The sequence below is a fragment of the Bacidia gigantensis genome (assembly GCF_019456465.1).
Source record: "Bacidia gigantensis strain McMullin 20006 chromosome Unknown contig_49, whole genome shotgun sequence".
Classification (NCBI taxonomy): domain Eukaryota; kingdom Fungi; phylum Ascomycota; class Lecanoromycetes; order Lecanorales; family Ramalinaceae; genus Bacidia; species Bacidia gigantensis.
The window spans coordinates 326,099-341,109 of record NW_025408612.1 but is presented as its reverse complement, the minus strand read 5'-3'; the positions used below and the strand labels follow the sequence as shown (position 1 = coordinate 341,109).

General features: G+C 49.8%; 5 protein-coding genes across 5 annotated transcripts; 3 read left to right on the top strand and 2 right to left on the bottom strand.

Moving 5' to 3' along the window:
* Positions 1-109: 109 nt before the first annotated feature.
* Positions 110-2,433, top strand: KY384_000159 (uncharacterized protein; the record flags this gene model as incomplete). Its single annotated transcript, XM_044808696.1, has 3 exons — positions 110-144; positions 794-1,429; positions 1,524-2,433. 3 exons carry the CDS (start codon positions 110-112, stop codon positions 2,431-2,433), a joined length of 1,581 nt encoding a protein of 526 aa, XP_044665449.1.
* Positions 2,434-3,029: 596 nt separating this feature from the next.
* On the top strand, positions 3,030-4,621 carry KY384_000158 (uncharacterized protein; the record flags this gene model as incomplete). Its single annotated transcript, XM_044808695.1, has 3 exons — positions 3,030-3,075; positions 3,271-4,445; positions 4,484-4,621. 3 exons carry the CDS (start codon positions 3,030-3,032, stop codon positions 4,619-4,621), a joined length of 1,359 nt encoding a protein of 452 aa, XP_044665448.1.
* A 4,137-nt stretch (positions 4,622-8,758) lies between these two features.
* Positions 8,759-9,454, bottom strand: KY384_000157 (uncharacterized protein; the record flags this gene model as incomplete). Its single annotated transcript, XM_044808694.1, has 2 exons — positions 8,759-9,150; positions 9,208-9,454. 2 exons carry the CDS (start codon positions 9,452-9,454, stop codon positions 8,759-8,761), a joined length of 639 nt encoding a protein of 212 aa, XP_044665447.1.
* A 1,033-nt stretch (positions 9,455-10,487) lies between these two features.
* Positions 10,488-13,313, bottom strand: KY384_000156 (uncharacterized protein; the record flags this gene model as incomplete). Its single annotated transcript, XM_044808693.1, has 3 exons — positions 10,488-12,820; positions 12,873-13,004; positions 13,277-13,313. The coding sequence occupies 3 exons, from the start codon at positions 13,311-13,313 to the stop codon at positions 10,488-10,490; spliced, it is 2,502 nt and encodes an 833-aa protein (XP_044665446.1).
* A 243-nt stretch (positions 13,314-13,556) lies between these two features.
* Positions 13,557-14,261, top strand: KY384_000155 (uncharacterized protein; the record flags this gene model as incomplete). Its single annotated transcript, XM_044808692.1, has 1 exon — positions 13,557-14,261. One exon carries the CDS (start codon positions 13,557-13,559, stop codon positions 14,259-14,261), a length of 705 nt encoding a protein of 234 aa, XP_044665445.1.
* Positions 14,262-15,011: the final 750 nt, after the last annotated feature.

Genomic DNA, 15,011 nt, shown 5'->3' with positions numbered 1-15,011 from the left:
AGGATCAGCAACCGGAAGGAGCATAAAGGCGGGCGTATGTGAATCAGCGTGCTCTGTGCTTATATCATATGGTGATTTCATTGCGATTATTGTATGCTTGTCTATCATCATGGCGATCCAGTTTAGCGAGTTCAAGAATGATATGTATGCTAAGCCCCCGGGTCCGACGCCGCACTGGATTGCCTTCTCGCATCATTGTTTAACGAACTTCCTTCGCAGCCAGAACCACATCGAGCGTTGTTGTATCATGCCATGCGGCTCAGACGCAACTTCTTCCTGTCTAGTCTCGGTTGTTGTAGCTGTGCCACTGAGCGATGCCAAGGTTTTGCTCATTTCAAAACTCTCTTGCGATAACTCGGGCCTGGAAATGATGGCCCTGGCGAGGCGTCCTGGATAACCTTCAGCAAAATTCGAGAAGAAGATAGACACAGTATTAATATCGAAGGCCTCTTTTTCGAAAACGAAGGAAGAAAGGCCTTTAAAGCAAGGCTCAATTTCCTTTTCTGCACACGGTTCGTCGCAGTAATTTCGAAAAACCCTAGCTGACTTTGGCCTAAATAAGGCTAATTCAATGGGCCTCTGTTGGGATCTGAGGCACCCCATATTGGTGAAACAGTTTGGCTTCCAGCATGGCTTCTTGTGTGACATCGCCCTATCGAATCCCTCCTCAATCAATGATTTGCACATAAGAGCTGAAATGTGCCCTGCGATAAATTGCAAGATGTGTCTCGAACAGTCAAGGCTCTGTCGAATTCTCTTCTCTCCTGCAGATGTTGCTTGCTGGTCGGGCTAGTCTGGTGCTTGCCCTTTGCATCTCCGCTTTTGGCTTTTTGTCTCTCTTGTATTTGCGGCATGATTTCATCTCTTCTTTTGGCGGAATCAGAGCTCTGCGTTTTAGTGGCAGATGCCCTGAGAACTCACATTTTGCGGATACGGTAGAGAATGGGAATGAGGCGAATTTGCTTCATGCGAGTACGGTAGAGAATGGAAATGAGGCTCGAAATAGATCTGCAGCGAATGTCACAAAAATCGAGCAAGTTGTTGAAACAAATAAAACGAACAAAACACAAGATAAAGAGAACGAGAGATTTGGGAGCGAAAGCAACCTAGAGAAGGGTCTGAGCACGCACGAAACGCAAGGAAATGATCATGATAATGTCACGACGAAATCGATTCCATTCATCCAGGTTAGCATGGCGTTCAGAATGCCGGACGAACCTGGCGACGGCGCTCCAGACAGGTACAAAAGGCCCCAGCAAACCCATATAGACCACGGACGCCGGTGGGGTTACTCGACGCATCACTTCGATAGAAATGTTCTTTCCAAAACCGATTTGTACGAGGCCTACTACAGCAAGTCCCTATTTATGGAGTCCCTCATGGCGCTGGAAATGGCCAAGCCTGAAGAGAGTCGTATGAAATGGATGGTGTAAGTGTTTGGAATCTCCAACGGTTTTGACGTAGAAGATCCTCTTCTGGTTGAGACATAACTCTCTCATGGTTCGCCTGCTGATGCAAATTAGATGGTACGATGCAGACACCATCATTTTAAACAAAGAAGTTCCATGGTCCACCTTCATTCCTCCCTCGGATACAAATCTTGATCATATCAACGTTCTCATCACCAAAGACTGGGTTGGCTTGAATAATGGAGTGTACATGATTCGCGTCTGCGAGTGGAGTCTCAAACTTCTGATAAGAAGCACCTCCTTTCCCTATCTAAGACCCAAAGACTACTCCGCCGCCAATACTGGCGACCAGGGCATCATGAAGATGTTGCTGAACCTTCCAGCCAACCGCAAACATCGACTCTACCAACCGAGAAGATGGTTCCAGGGATACCCTCCCACATTCTTCGGGGAAGGCGAAGTGAAAATGGATGGCCTGATCAACATGCATTTTCCTGGGCTTCACGGTGATCAATTCGCGCAGCACTCAACTCACTACCTGGATCTACTAGAAAAGGATCCACCGTCTCAGGAAATGCCCGTGGAGGACACCGCTTACCCTTCCGAGACCGCCAGCTACTGGACCCACGTATCAGAAGCCACGGACATCTTGAACAAAGCAAAACAATACAACAAGCATTTGCAAGGCTATCACAGAACAGACATCCCCGAAGGGACAGAGTTCATCTCCTCACTAAAAGACCTGATGGACACTCTCTACGAGCGCACCGACGAAGACGAGCAAGTCCTGATTGCCGCGACGAAGAGGATGCAGCGAGCGTTGGCGTTGTTGCGAAGTGTGCTCCCGCGTGAGCAATTGAAGACGGATGAGCAATTGGAGGACGAGGAGACGGAGGGGTTGATCGTACAGCAGATGGAACTTAGTAAGGCGAGGAAGGAGAATTTGACGGAGGTGCTAGACTCGCTGGAGTCGGGGCAAAGGGAATTGGAGGATTATTGGTGGTTGAGGGAGGAGGAGGAGTGAGTCGAGAAGAGAGGAAGAGGGTTGTAATGTATATAACCGATTAGAATCTTGTGGACCGCTTGAATCAAGTGATCGACCTAACCCCCCACCCACCCCCCTGCTCCTGGCACTTTCGACTTGCTTCCGGAACGTTAATGGCTTATATGTAGTCAGTGACTGATAGTGAACTCGCTCACTCTGAACATTCCACTTTTCCTCTTGACGCCGTCAATCACTGGCAATCGGCAACACTCCGATCGTAGATATCTGATTATAAAGTCTCAGTGACCAATAGCAGACCGGGCTTAAGGACTTTGTCTCTTTGATGCTCTGTACCAAGTGCAAACCGTCTTTCATTTGGCTAGAAAGTATACGGTGAGGGCCGGCTGTACATCGGTACATCAGGACTACGGCATGCGATTAAGCACGCGTGACAAAACCAAAACTTGCCCTACTTGCGTTGTCGCGTGCCGTAGTAATCGGATTGCGCCACAGTAATACGCAATGCTTGTCCCGCATGGACCGACTTTCATCTTTCATCCTTACGAAATGCTCCCACTCTTCAATTGAAAGACAACACTCTGCCTTGACAGCCTCACCACATCTTCTATCGGACAATGTCAGACTTCCTACCGCCGTCCGGCCCTCCACCTCCAAAGGCACGTCTACTGCCAGCCCCTCCCCCACCATATCCTCCAAACTCATAACGATTTATAGGTGCCTGAAGGTTGGAAAGCTCAATGGAACGACCAATACAAAGAATGGTAACACTAACCCTCTCACCCTCATTCCTCACTCTTCACTTTCCCCTTCACCCTCCCACCCCCTCATCCCAGCTCATCTAACCCACACACACAGGTTCTACATCAATCTCTCAAATGGCGTATCCCAATGGGACCCCCCGCCGCCTCAACTCACTCCGCACCCTCCACGCTCCCCCTGGGTACAACACCGACAACAAACCCCGCCCCACATCCCCCTACCCGGCCGATAAAGCCCCCGGTGGCGGCGGCTTAGGCAGCAACAACCCCTACGGCGCCCCCACGCACCAAGACGTCTCAGAAGACGAACGTCTCGCACGCCAGCTCCAAGCCGAAGAAGACGCGCGTGCACATCAGTCCGGTGTCTCGCGCGGTGAGGCAGACTCTTACTACGGCGCTGGCGGAGGTGGAGGCGGGGGAGGAGCTTACGGCGGCCCTCCGCCTCAGCAAGGTTATGGAGGTCCTCCCCAAGGCCAATATGGTGGACCACCGCAGCAATACGGCCACTCACCGCAACCGGGCTACGTGGGAGGACCATCGGGCTATCCGCCCCCGCAGCAGCAGCAGCAGCAAAGCGGAGGGGCGTTCCCGCAGCAATTACCCCCGCGCTCGCCAAAGAAGGGCGGCTTATTGGGAAAGCTAGGTGGTGTGCTGGGAGGGGGCAAGCATGGGAGTGGTGGTGGCCAGCAGCAGGGCGGGTATGGAGGGTATCCGCCTCAGCAGCAGGGGTATGCGCAGCAAGGGTATGGGCAGCCGCCGAAGAAACATGGAGGGCTGGGCACGGCGGGCGGTGCGGCGTTAGGAGTTGGAGGAGGGTTGTTGGGAGGTGCTGCGTTGGCTAGTGCTTTTGATGGGCATCATGGTGAGTTGATCTTCCTTTTCTGGCTTTTCCTACTCTCTTTCGCTCGACTCTACTCGAGGAGAAGGACGTGGGAGGAGAGCCTTCCTGGCTGCTCCCTTGGCCCTATGATGGAGATGGGTACAGTTCTTGAGGCTTTTCATTGGATCTTAAGAAAAGTGGAAAAGCGACAGGCTGATTATGTCACAGGCGGCGATGGCGGCGGCTACGGCGGTGACGACGGCGGAGGCTACGGTGGAGATGGAGGAGGATATGGCGGAGATGGAGGAGGATACGGAGGCGACGATGGCGGTGGCGATGGCGGTGGTGACGGCGGCGGCTTTGGTAAGCTATCGCTCTTCTTTCCCAGCTTGCTTTCGAGTAACGGCAACATCAAGGCTGCTAGTCTTCTTACTCAAAACATCTTGTCTCGGGTAAGTTGCAAGAGACCTTTGCTGATATATTGTCACAGGTGGCGATGGCGGCGGCGGCGACTTCGGTGGAGACTTCGGCGGAGGAGATGGGGGTGGTGATGGTGGTGGTGGGGACTAGATACCTGCCTACCTCACGTCTGAAGAGATCCGGACGTCGTAAACTTGTGGGTGGGTAGGGGTATTGTGTAGTATGAATTTGGGACTGGATCATAGATTGAATGTCGAATGTTCACAAATGGAGGGTGGGTACCACATTATGCTCAAGCTGATGCCGTTTCTGTGATATCACGTTTTGCATCTTGCTCAATTTGGGGCTTTACTGGGGTAGTGCAGCACATTGGACTTATCTCACACGGTGGGAAGAGAAAAAAAACGATAGAGCGCAGATCGAATGGGCTTTCTTATATCAAAGACTAGCAGACAGGCGAAGCTGTAAGGGTAAGTCGCCCTTTCTCTATCCGTCTACTGCAGAATCAAGAGCCATAGCTGGACAACGCTAAACCCTTATGCAACTTACTCTTCTTCATGATCCTCTCATGTTTTTCCGTTTGCAATCAGAAAGCACTGCCCATTTAGCCGTTCTCCTTACCTCTGTCTTTGTCAAGTATCCTTCATGGAGCTTATTGCAGCTCTTCTATTGAGGTGGAGAAGAGGGAAGTCGAGAAAGTAAAATAGGTATGTTACGAATGTAGGAAAGTGCTCAATCGGGGAGGATGAGAAGGGTAGGTCGTTCTTGCTGTCTAGCCACTGTAAGCACGGAGGAGATTGCAGCAATGGCTCTGTTTATTGTCTAGTTTACTCTTGATGATGGTTTGTCAATTTGGAAGGTTGCGATTGGTAGGCATGAGTCTAGAAGACCTGTCCTCGTCCCCTTTCTCTTATTGAGCACGTTCCCTTGAGCCTTTTGCGTCTCTTCCGTTACAGCAGAATGGCAAGAAGTCTGTGGGGGGACATTCTTATGACTCGAATGCAGCCAAATAACAAAGACTGGGAATACTGAAGAAGTGATTCGTTCGTTGCATATCTACCTACAACAAACACGCAGGAGACCGCAGAAGAGCCCCTGTCATTATAATGTTGGGTTTTCATTGCAGTTTCCTCTATTTCTAAGTCCTGTGATGGGTTGCTATTGCTCTAACATACATGTTTTCCACCTCTGTACTCATCGTGCATATTTCTCGGGGCCATTTGAGCCTTGGATTGACTAGCTAGATGAGAGTCAAACCAATAAAAGCAATTAATATGCCAAAACTGCAGTCGAACAGCCTAGACAGAGCATACTGCAAGAGCAAGTCGTGATTTCCTGTTTGGCTGCTAGGATGTTCGAGGTACTAGGGAGCAAGTTCTGTCAAGGATGCTGATTGATATTGAGAGTGCTATGCTTAATTTTATCTTCTGCAATCGGTAAATACTGCCTTTAGCATGTAAGCCTTTTACCCTATCTATCATCAAACACACTCCTTCTAGCCCCTTTCGTCTCATTTATTCAAGCATATCAGTAAGAGATCGGCATAAGGGATTCTGATATCAGTCGAATAGTAATGATGGACAATGGTGCAACTGTCAGTCGCGCTTGCCTGTTTCGACGCTGGTATGTCTTGAAGTATCAAAGGAAGACTATCATAGTTTCGCCATTCGTATTGGTATTGATCTCGCTGATAAGCTCCATTAGCTGTTGGCATGGTCCGGTCTATTTCGTGTTCTTTTAGTGCATTTTATTGTGGATGTGCTAGTTGAAAATGCTCAGTGCAAGAAGACAAGTCCGCTTTCGTCTCTTAGAGATGGCGCTATACCACAGTACACCCTCTGCAATTATTTGATTCGCTTTTCACGGTAGTTCTGTGGTTTCTCCTAGGGTTTCCCGGTGGGTATTGAGTCGGCAGTCTTGATGTGGTCTTGTTCTTTCGTGATTTCGTCAATTGGAGAGCAGGAATTCCAGTGCAGAGCGAAAACTAGTAGTCGAAATAGATGAGATATTCAAAGAGATAGTCCTTTTCAGTCGAATGACGTCCATGATGCAAGCCTACTCCATCATCTAAAGAACGGCGAAGCACCGTTGAGCTCACGACAATCTGCACGCACTCGTTGACGCAAATAAGTGAGCATGTTGGTAAATCCACTTTTATCTTTGGTAATGTTTGCAACGTCCAATCTCTCTTTCTGATATTCAATACGATCAGCCAAGCCCTGAACTCTGGCGTTACCGAGCTCCTCATCCTCACCTCTGGCATGGCATGGGAGAAAATCTCAGTTCACAACAAGCCCAGGCACGAGAGCCAGGCGAATGATGGCCCAAACGGCTGTGTGGGTGTACCCAGATATTTCAATCCGGTCTTGAGGTGTCAGCTCTTCTTCAGGGATCGCCATCAAATCCTACTCCAAAGTCAGCACTCACAACCGCGCCAGTATGGAATTTCAATAGTACACACGCGGGCCCGCTTCCATGTTCCCAAAGCCTGCGAGAGGCTATTGGCTTGACCGAGATACTCCTCAAACAGATTCCACTCCACTTCATTGGCTACGACCGGCCTCTCGGTAGGGTCGTAGTGGTATGAGTCCCAATTAGCCTGCTGAATCTGAGGCGTGACGGTCTGTAAGATCGGACATGTAGAGACAACCTGCCAGCGTCTCTGAAACTCCGCCAGAAGGAGTTCCGCTCCTGCATCAAGCAAGCGCCACTGGTCGTCTGGCCAGTTATATAAGCCTCGTAAAGGTATCATACGGTGGCTGGTTGGATATATGTAGGGTAGTATTGTACGAAAATCAAGGCCAGCGATATTTTCCAAGCATATAATATGATAGTGATCTAATGAAAAAAGAAGATCAGATTGAAGCCTCCATCAGAAAAGGCGCAGTGGATTTACCAATTGGATCACCCCCACGGGCGACGATTACTCCTGGCTTCAGAGCCAGCTCGTAATCTTCGATATCGATAATTCCCCTACATGAAGTGCATATGCAATCGTGTGTGATTACCGTTTCAAGAAAGAGAAACGGGGGTTGGTTGCCAAACGTGTCTGAGAGTATCAAGTGCCACTCAATAGAGTCTCGCTCCATGTTAAGAAGTTGATCACGTTCGAAACCCGGAAAAGGAAGAGCCATAATACGTTTCTGAGATCGTTTCTCTGATGACAATAGTGATTACTTGAATGATGAAGAGTAGCTGGTAGAATAAAGCTCGTAACGGGTATGCTCAAGATGAAGGTGGTCCGTTGTGTGAAGTCAAATCTGGCAAAACACACCTAGAAAGTAGAATCTGTTTACATACGGTAACAAAGCTTTGATACCGGGCTCTTAGCGGCAGTGACAACTTTGTTTTGCCTCCCATGTCTCTGGTTCCAGCCCAATATGGGTTCAAACCTCCTGGGTATGCCTTGTCTACTAGTTTCCCTTTCTCGCCGGTGTGCAAGCGCTACCATATGATCAAGAATACTGGAGAAAGTAATGCCTTCGTCGACAGAAAGTACTTTTCAGGCATTGTAAGGCTTTAGCATAGACCATTCAGTGATTCTTTCTGTGTCTTCGTGAGCGAGAGACAATTTAGATATCTTCGCATATTGAGACATTTAGCTTCTCAACATCGACGCAACTCCTCAAGGAGCCTTAGATCATAGTCCTACTGACAAAAAGACCCGCTGGACTCTCCTTTATCAGTCCTGAAATTCTACAATTAGACATACAAACATGCTTGAGTCTCAGGTGGTTATGCCGTATTGATCTGATCAAAACCGTAGAGGAATATCTCTTCCATGCTATTTCCTCGTCAGAGTAGTGCTTTGATGTGCAGTGGTCTTTATTCGGCCTGTGAAGAGCTGTCAGGCGTTCTCTTAGCATATCTTCATATTGATATGCTAGCTTGCCTCCCTCTGGCTCAAGCAAACGCCAGAGTTGCCGTAAAATCTAGAAAAGACGATCAGAAATATGATCTCCTCTGACTAGGAGAGTCTTGTCCAGCCTGCCTGCAGCCTTGACAACACAAATAGCAAAGACCGCAAACTCTAGTCTTCCCGCCAGCGCCTTGCTACAGAAAACAAGAAAAACACACGGACAACAGATCCCCTCCTCTCAAGCATTCGAAACCACCGACACACGAACAAGCACAGCCAAAACCTCCCACACTACCGACAGCACCGTCAAACCTTCCTCATCTCGTCTAACTATCCCAGGGCCAAGCTCTCGTAGCCAATCGGCGAATGCCATTTGCCGCCGTCACGCTGTGGCGCTCTCTTATCAGGGCTCGCGACTCTGGGGTCATGTCTACCTCCCTTTTCGCGACTAGGTCCTACTTCGCGATTAGCCCTTCTCCTAAGCCTTCATCTCTGTGTTTGAGCACTTACTTTCGCGGTCTTCCATCTCGTGAGGCCGTCGGCCAACCCATTCCCATTTTCAACATAATCTGTGATTATGCTCCAGTTGTCAACCGGGTCAATGGCCGGTTCTGTCGGCTTTGAAATGCGGTTTAGCGACCACGTCGTGTGGTCATCCATCTCACGCCAGAAGGTATATTGTGTGTAAACGCCTTGCCGAGCTTTGAACTCCTCAAGGATTGCTGTGGCACCATAGTCTAGTATAATGCTGCTATTACTTTCATAAGCTAGCAAGCCGCGTTCTGACCACGAATGGCAGTTGGTGGGAAGGAGGAATTCGAGGTACTGGGCCAATTGTGCGCCCAAAATTCGCTCAAAACACCGGACATGGTAAACGTCTAATGAGCGAATATGGTTATTTGGTGGTCTCGATCGTGTAGAAGAGACTTAATTACCTGATGCTGGACCATTTGAGGCCGTGCTCTGCCCCGGGATCACTACGAACTGGTAATCAGCTCGCTGAATACGAGACCCACAAGCCCCAGAGGAGCAAAGGCGATATGAGTCGCGGGCATTCTCTAAAAAGGCGTAGACTGATGCCACCGGGGCAAGACTGTTTGAAGCCTGGAGATGGGCTGTAAGTCGATTTCGCTCGATGTCGAGCTGATTAGTTCGTCCATGCTCAACTAGTGCCAAAGCCATTGTAGATGATTAAGAATCGTGCTACTTGAATTAAGAATGAATCAAAGGATGGAAAGAGCCTGATGCTGATATCTAGTACTTGTAGAGATAGCTTGACTTCAATCAGATCGTCGACGCAGCAGGTTTGTTTTGGGGATGTAAACTTAGCACAACAACTCACGAAACGAAAACAACGCTAGTGAACGGCGACGAGGTATTGATACACGGCTCTGATTGGCAGGAAGAGCACCGCCTTGCCTCCCTTAAGCCCGTATATTCTTTGCATTTTCCCAATATGGCCTTGCAGTTTCACGGAAGCATGTCTAGAACCGTTCTTATCTAGCCTCTTAAGTGCATTTACCACCGCTATAAGCAGAACGAGGTGACTAAGCATCTTCTGCTTCTGTAAGTCCTCTTTTCAGAGCGCTACAGAGGCTTGAGATTGGTTTATGGGGGTCTTCGCAGCTTGTCACGACGAATATTAGGCCCTGGCTCCCACTGTACGCCAGGGTAAACGCTTTCTCCATCTTGTAAAACCTCATTGAAACGCCAGCAACTTACCATGAGTCAGAGGCGATTGGTAACAAGGCGAATGAGATTTTGGTGTACCTGATACTGACCTATATGGCAGCCTAACGATCGATTCACTCTTCACACCAGGCATCGAAGAGATACCTTCAGCATCCTCCTCACCCCTATGATACAGACCGCTTCACGAGGCTGCATTCCTCGGAAAAAAGAGTTCTGAAAGAGAAGGAAGAACGCGTTACAAGCAGCAGGAGCAATTGAGCAGGCTTTGTATAACCCGGCTCGGAGAACGCCGTGAAGCTAATGCACTGATCCAGGGGTTCAGGGGAAGGAGCGGTTGCTCGCATAATACCCTAACAAGCAAGACAAACACCTGCAGAAGAGGGTAGACTGATGAAGAGCTTGTTGGAAAGACCATGTACATTTCTCAAATCAATTGAACAGAGTGGTATCATATGCTCCCTATCAAACCCACAAGATGCCTCCCCTTTCTCCTTCCCCCAAACCCCATAATCAAGGCAATCAATCAATACTCCTCCTGCAGCACCTTCTTCAGCCTCGAAGCCTCTCGATCCATACCCTCCACTTTCTCTTGACTCACCCTCAGCTTCCCCAGCAAATACCTCACCCTCCCCGCCGTCTCCGCCGGCTTCCCCGGCAGCTCCCCTAGCACCCTCAATTCATCCTCACACTTCGCGATCGTCGCATTCTCCGTTTTCGTATCCTCTGCCAATGTCGACAGATCCATACTCGCCCTCAAAACACGATCATCGGTCAATTTCTTGAACGCGGCCGTATAGACCGGTTTGCCGGGCTTGATACAACTAGGACGACCATTGTTGGAAACGATGGTGATGAGCTCAGCTTGCTGGAGCGCTCGCAGCGGTGCTTCGGCCCCGCCGCCGTTGGTCACGAAGTCGTTGTATTTGAGGGATTCGGAGGCAGAGAGGGCTCTAATGACGAGCCAGGCTTGTTGCGGCGACCAGCCGCGGCCGTTGGTGGAGGTGCTGTCGACGTCGAGGATGAACATTTTGAGGACCTCCGAGGCGGAGAGGGAGATTATTTCCTCGACGGCTTTGACGGGTGTTTCGCCGGATTTGATGCGGCGGGCGAGGAATTCGAGGTCTGTGAGTCGGCCGCCAAGGGTGGAGATGCAGGAGTCGAGTTCACCTAGGTCGTCTCGTGATTGAGATGGTGGAGGAGCGTTCTTTTCTGAGTCTGACTTGCTGGAGTCTTCTGCTGCGTCTGTGGCGTCAAGGTGGTTAATAACGAAGCGCTTGGCTACTTCAGGTGAGCAGTCGCCTAGGGAGATTTGCCGGAAGACGCGATCTGGCAGTGCTTTGCTGAGAGATTTTGAGAAGGAGACGTCTGTAGTCAGGAAGATGACGTGGGCCACATTTGCGGTGGTCAGGCTCGCTGCCCATTCGCTGAGCTTGTCGTAGACCACGCCACCTTCTTGGCTTTTGTGTAGGAAATTGTCAATCACGACCACCGGTCGTTTCTCTGGATGGGCTTCTAAGTATTCATCGTCTCCCAAATGGGCATCTTTGTCGTCTTTGTGCTTCCCATCTATCGCAATTTGTCTCAAGGCGGTGGAGGTATTTTGCCAGATTTTCTGCAGTTGCGTGTCAAGCGTTTCTGAGAACCCAGTCTTGGTGCCAATAGTTCCCTGTGCTGCTAGATCAATTAGGCTACTCATACTGTTCATCCATGAGAAAATAGGACGGTAGCCAACTTCAACAGCTGCTGCTCGAATCGTAGCGCTGTCACCTCGAGCCTCTTGTATGGCTTTACAGTCGATGATCAGGGTATTCTTCCTTCCCTTGAGGCCCTGATCAAACACAAATTCTTTCTTCCCTGATCCTCTTGGACCTTGAATTACGATGAAAGTATCAGCACTTTCCATCAGCCATGTATTTAATTTCTCAATCGAATCCTTTCGATCATCCCACATGATTTGCGTGTCATCGCCCTTTTTGCGTCGAATATTCAAGAGCTGATTAGCTCTGGTTGCTTGTGACATGAACCACTTGTAGATCTTATTGTCCGTGATGTGGAAAGATCGCGTGACGTGTGCCTTGATCGAGAAGGTCCGAATGGGATCGAAGATTGCGACCGCAGCAGTACCAAGCAAAGCCGCGAGGAGGGGAAACAATATTCTTGGGTGGTTGATGAGCCAGTCCCAGAATAGATGCGGCTTCTTGTCCCCTTGATACGTCAACTTCAGATTCGAGCCTGCACTACCACCTCCTTGGTTCGGTGGGATGGTGTACCCGTGTACACAATTCTTCGCTAGAATCGCGTGTCTCATCCAATGATAGTATATGAGAGCATATCTTGGGAGCTCTTTTGAGTCTTTCGCTTGCGGTTTGATGTCTTTGATCTTCCCGTATTTGCGGAAGATTGTATAGAGAGTTTCTTCCGATACATCTTCGGAGGGCTGACCTGCTTTGGCCGGAACAAATTCAACTTTCAGCATCTGGCTAGGAAGACGATGAAGATCTTCCAACCAAGGGACCCCCTTCACCATGAAAGCTCGTGCTGGCTTGAATGGATTGAACCATGGCTTGATTGGGTGCTCTTTCAGATGTTTCTTGATCTGCTTCTCAATCTCTTTACGATCTTGGTCCTGAGGGTAGGTGAATTTCACAAAGGTTCCCCCTTCTTCAACTCTTGGAAGAACTTCAGTGATTTTAATCGGAGTCGAGGGCGATGTCGCTCGCTTTGCAATAGCGGCTGGATGTGCAGCCGAGTCTTCAGGGCTGTCAAACATTCCCATAAGACGTGGTAGCAGCTTGCTCGTATTGACCAATGTTCTAAACGGTGAGAGGATGACATTGAGCTTGAGTGGGAAGACATCTAGAGCAACGTCAGCATCACTCTTCTGCAGATCAAATGTATAGTCACTGACTGTCCAAGAAGAAGATACCCTCATTCTCCGCGGCTGCTATGTGGCCTGTTTCGTCGTCACCTGTGGACGTCTGGGTTGACTTGTAACGTCTATTCGTGAGGGCAGAAGACGCAATCTGGGAGCTCGAAAGGGCTAATGGCCTTCTCGAGCAGCTCCATCCTGCGCGCCCGTGAGCATTGAGGCATGTCCTGCGCAAGAACAGTGATTGATTGCATCTCATCGCGGAGCTGTGAAGTCTGGGGCCAAAAGACATCTCTGCCCCCAATTCACATCCACTTAGAGCGCTTTGAGTGAAGCAGACGGCAGCCACATCGGACCTGTACCTTGCGAAATACAGATACTCCTTCTAAATCATATCCTTAGCAACTTGAGCCCATCGCGAAGTTGAAGTGCAAAAAACTGACGTTGGTCCAGAACGCGCAAGGATGATCCCAGAGCCATGGTTCTAGGGCTTGCAGTAGCCTGAAGCAGGGACCATGAGCCCCGCCCAACGCTATAGATTCACCGTTAGAACTATACTCTAGCCACATTCTGATTAAATCTCGGCACCTTCCGTAGGCATCTGAATTGAAGCCGTACTACAACGCCAAGAAGCATGAACTTCCAATTCACACCACCGCCATCCCGAAAGCTTCTACAGCTGCCAGATCCATCACGTCGACTTGACCAACTATACTTTGCCTGATGGGCTGGTTGTGGAGCTCCTCGAGCAATAACGAGCCATCTACCACCCCCCAACCCGAGCAATCAACTCAGCCAGAAGCGCCCTTTGAAGAAGCCCAAACCCTTGAACCAGCACCAACATCAACATCAACAGAGCCAGCAGCCCCAAGACCCAGAACTCGTGATGAGATAGCAAATAGCGAGCTCGTCGCATATCTTAGGTCCCTCTCAAACCCTTCCAAAGACGATTTCGCCGATCTCGAAGACGACGATGACGATGACGATGACGACGACGACTTTGACCTAGTTAGCCCCACAGAGCCCGACCTTCCCCCCTCCAAATCCCTCATCACCCCCCGTAACCTCTACCCTTCTACAATCTCCTGCCACCAAGCCTTCGAATTAGCATTCCACTGCCAATCCCCCGGCGGCCAAATCCTCAACGTCTACCGCTACGGCACCTTCCGATGGTGCGGCGACCACTGGAACAACTGGTGGTGGTGCATTGGCACGAACAGGAACTTTGGCTTGACGAAAGAGGAGAGGGAGGAGAAAATTAGGAGGAGGTATTGGGAGCAGGACCAACGGACACGCAGGCGGCCTGCGGGGTGTATGGAGGATATTCTTACGCAGAGAAAGTATAGACTTACGACGGGGGTGTTTGTGGATGGGAAGAGGCCGCCCTTCCGCCGAAGGATGGATGGAGACGTAGGGGCTCTGCAGTAGGAGGTGGTGCATGATGTGGCAGGAAGCTTTGAAGGAGATCCCAAGCATATGGTAGGAGCAGGGCATGTATTAAGTATGCACGCCGGGGGCAAAAATGTACTGAGTATAAACGCTGAGGGAATGGCATCGCTGGAGCGCAACACATTCTCCTCTCACGAGTAGACATAGCAGCGTTTTAGACGTGCTCTAAATTGGTTGTGCTGGCATCATTAAGAATTGCACGCACGAGAGGTGGATTATATTCTATTGATCGCCGCTCCAGAATGAGCCAGCGATCAATAGAACTAGATTACGCAAGACACTTGGAAAGGTTTGAACGATCTACATCTTCCCATTCTTGACTACAGCGTGTATTACCTCGATCAACTCGAGCTATGCCTGCAAGCAGAGGAGGAAACGTCTGTCGCTCATGAGGTTGAGGAATGCGCGCACCATGCCCTCGACCATCATGCTCGCTCCCGGCAACTGCGTTCTACTCGCGAACCGCTGTGCTGTCATTTTGAGATATGCAAGAAGGATACAACCAAACGCAAAGTTTCGAAAGGTCACCGCTCTGGTGACTGTGATCGGGGTAGGAAAGCACGATGCACGCTGTCACGAATGGATCTCGATTCGTCGCTGCCATGGGGGTTGCATTTGCCATCATTTGTTTTGGTGTCTGATCGCGTCGACCATAACGACGGATTTCCTTTGCAATAATGTCATGAAGGTGCGACCAAGACGATAACCTATGGTCTAGGTGATCGATGT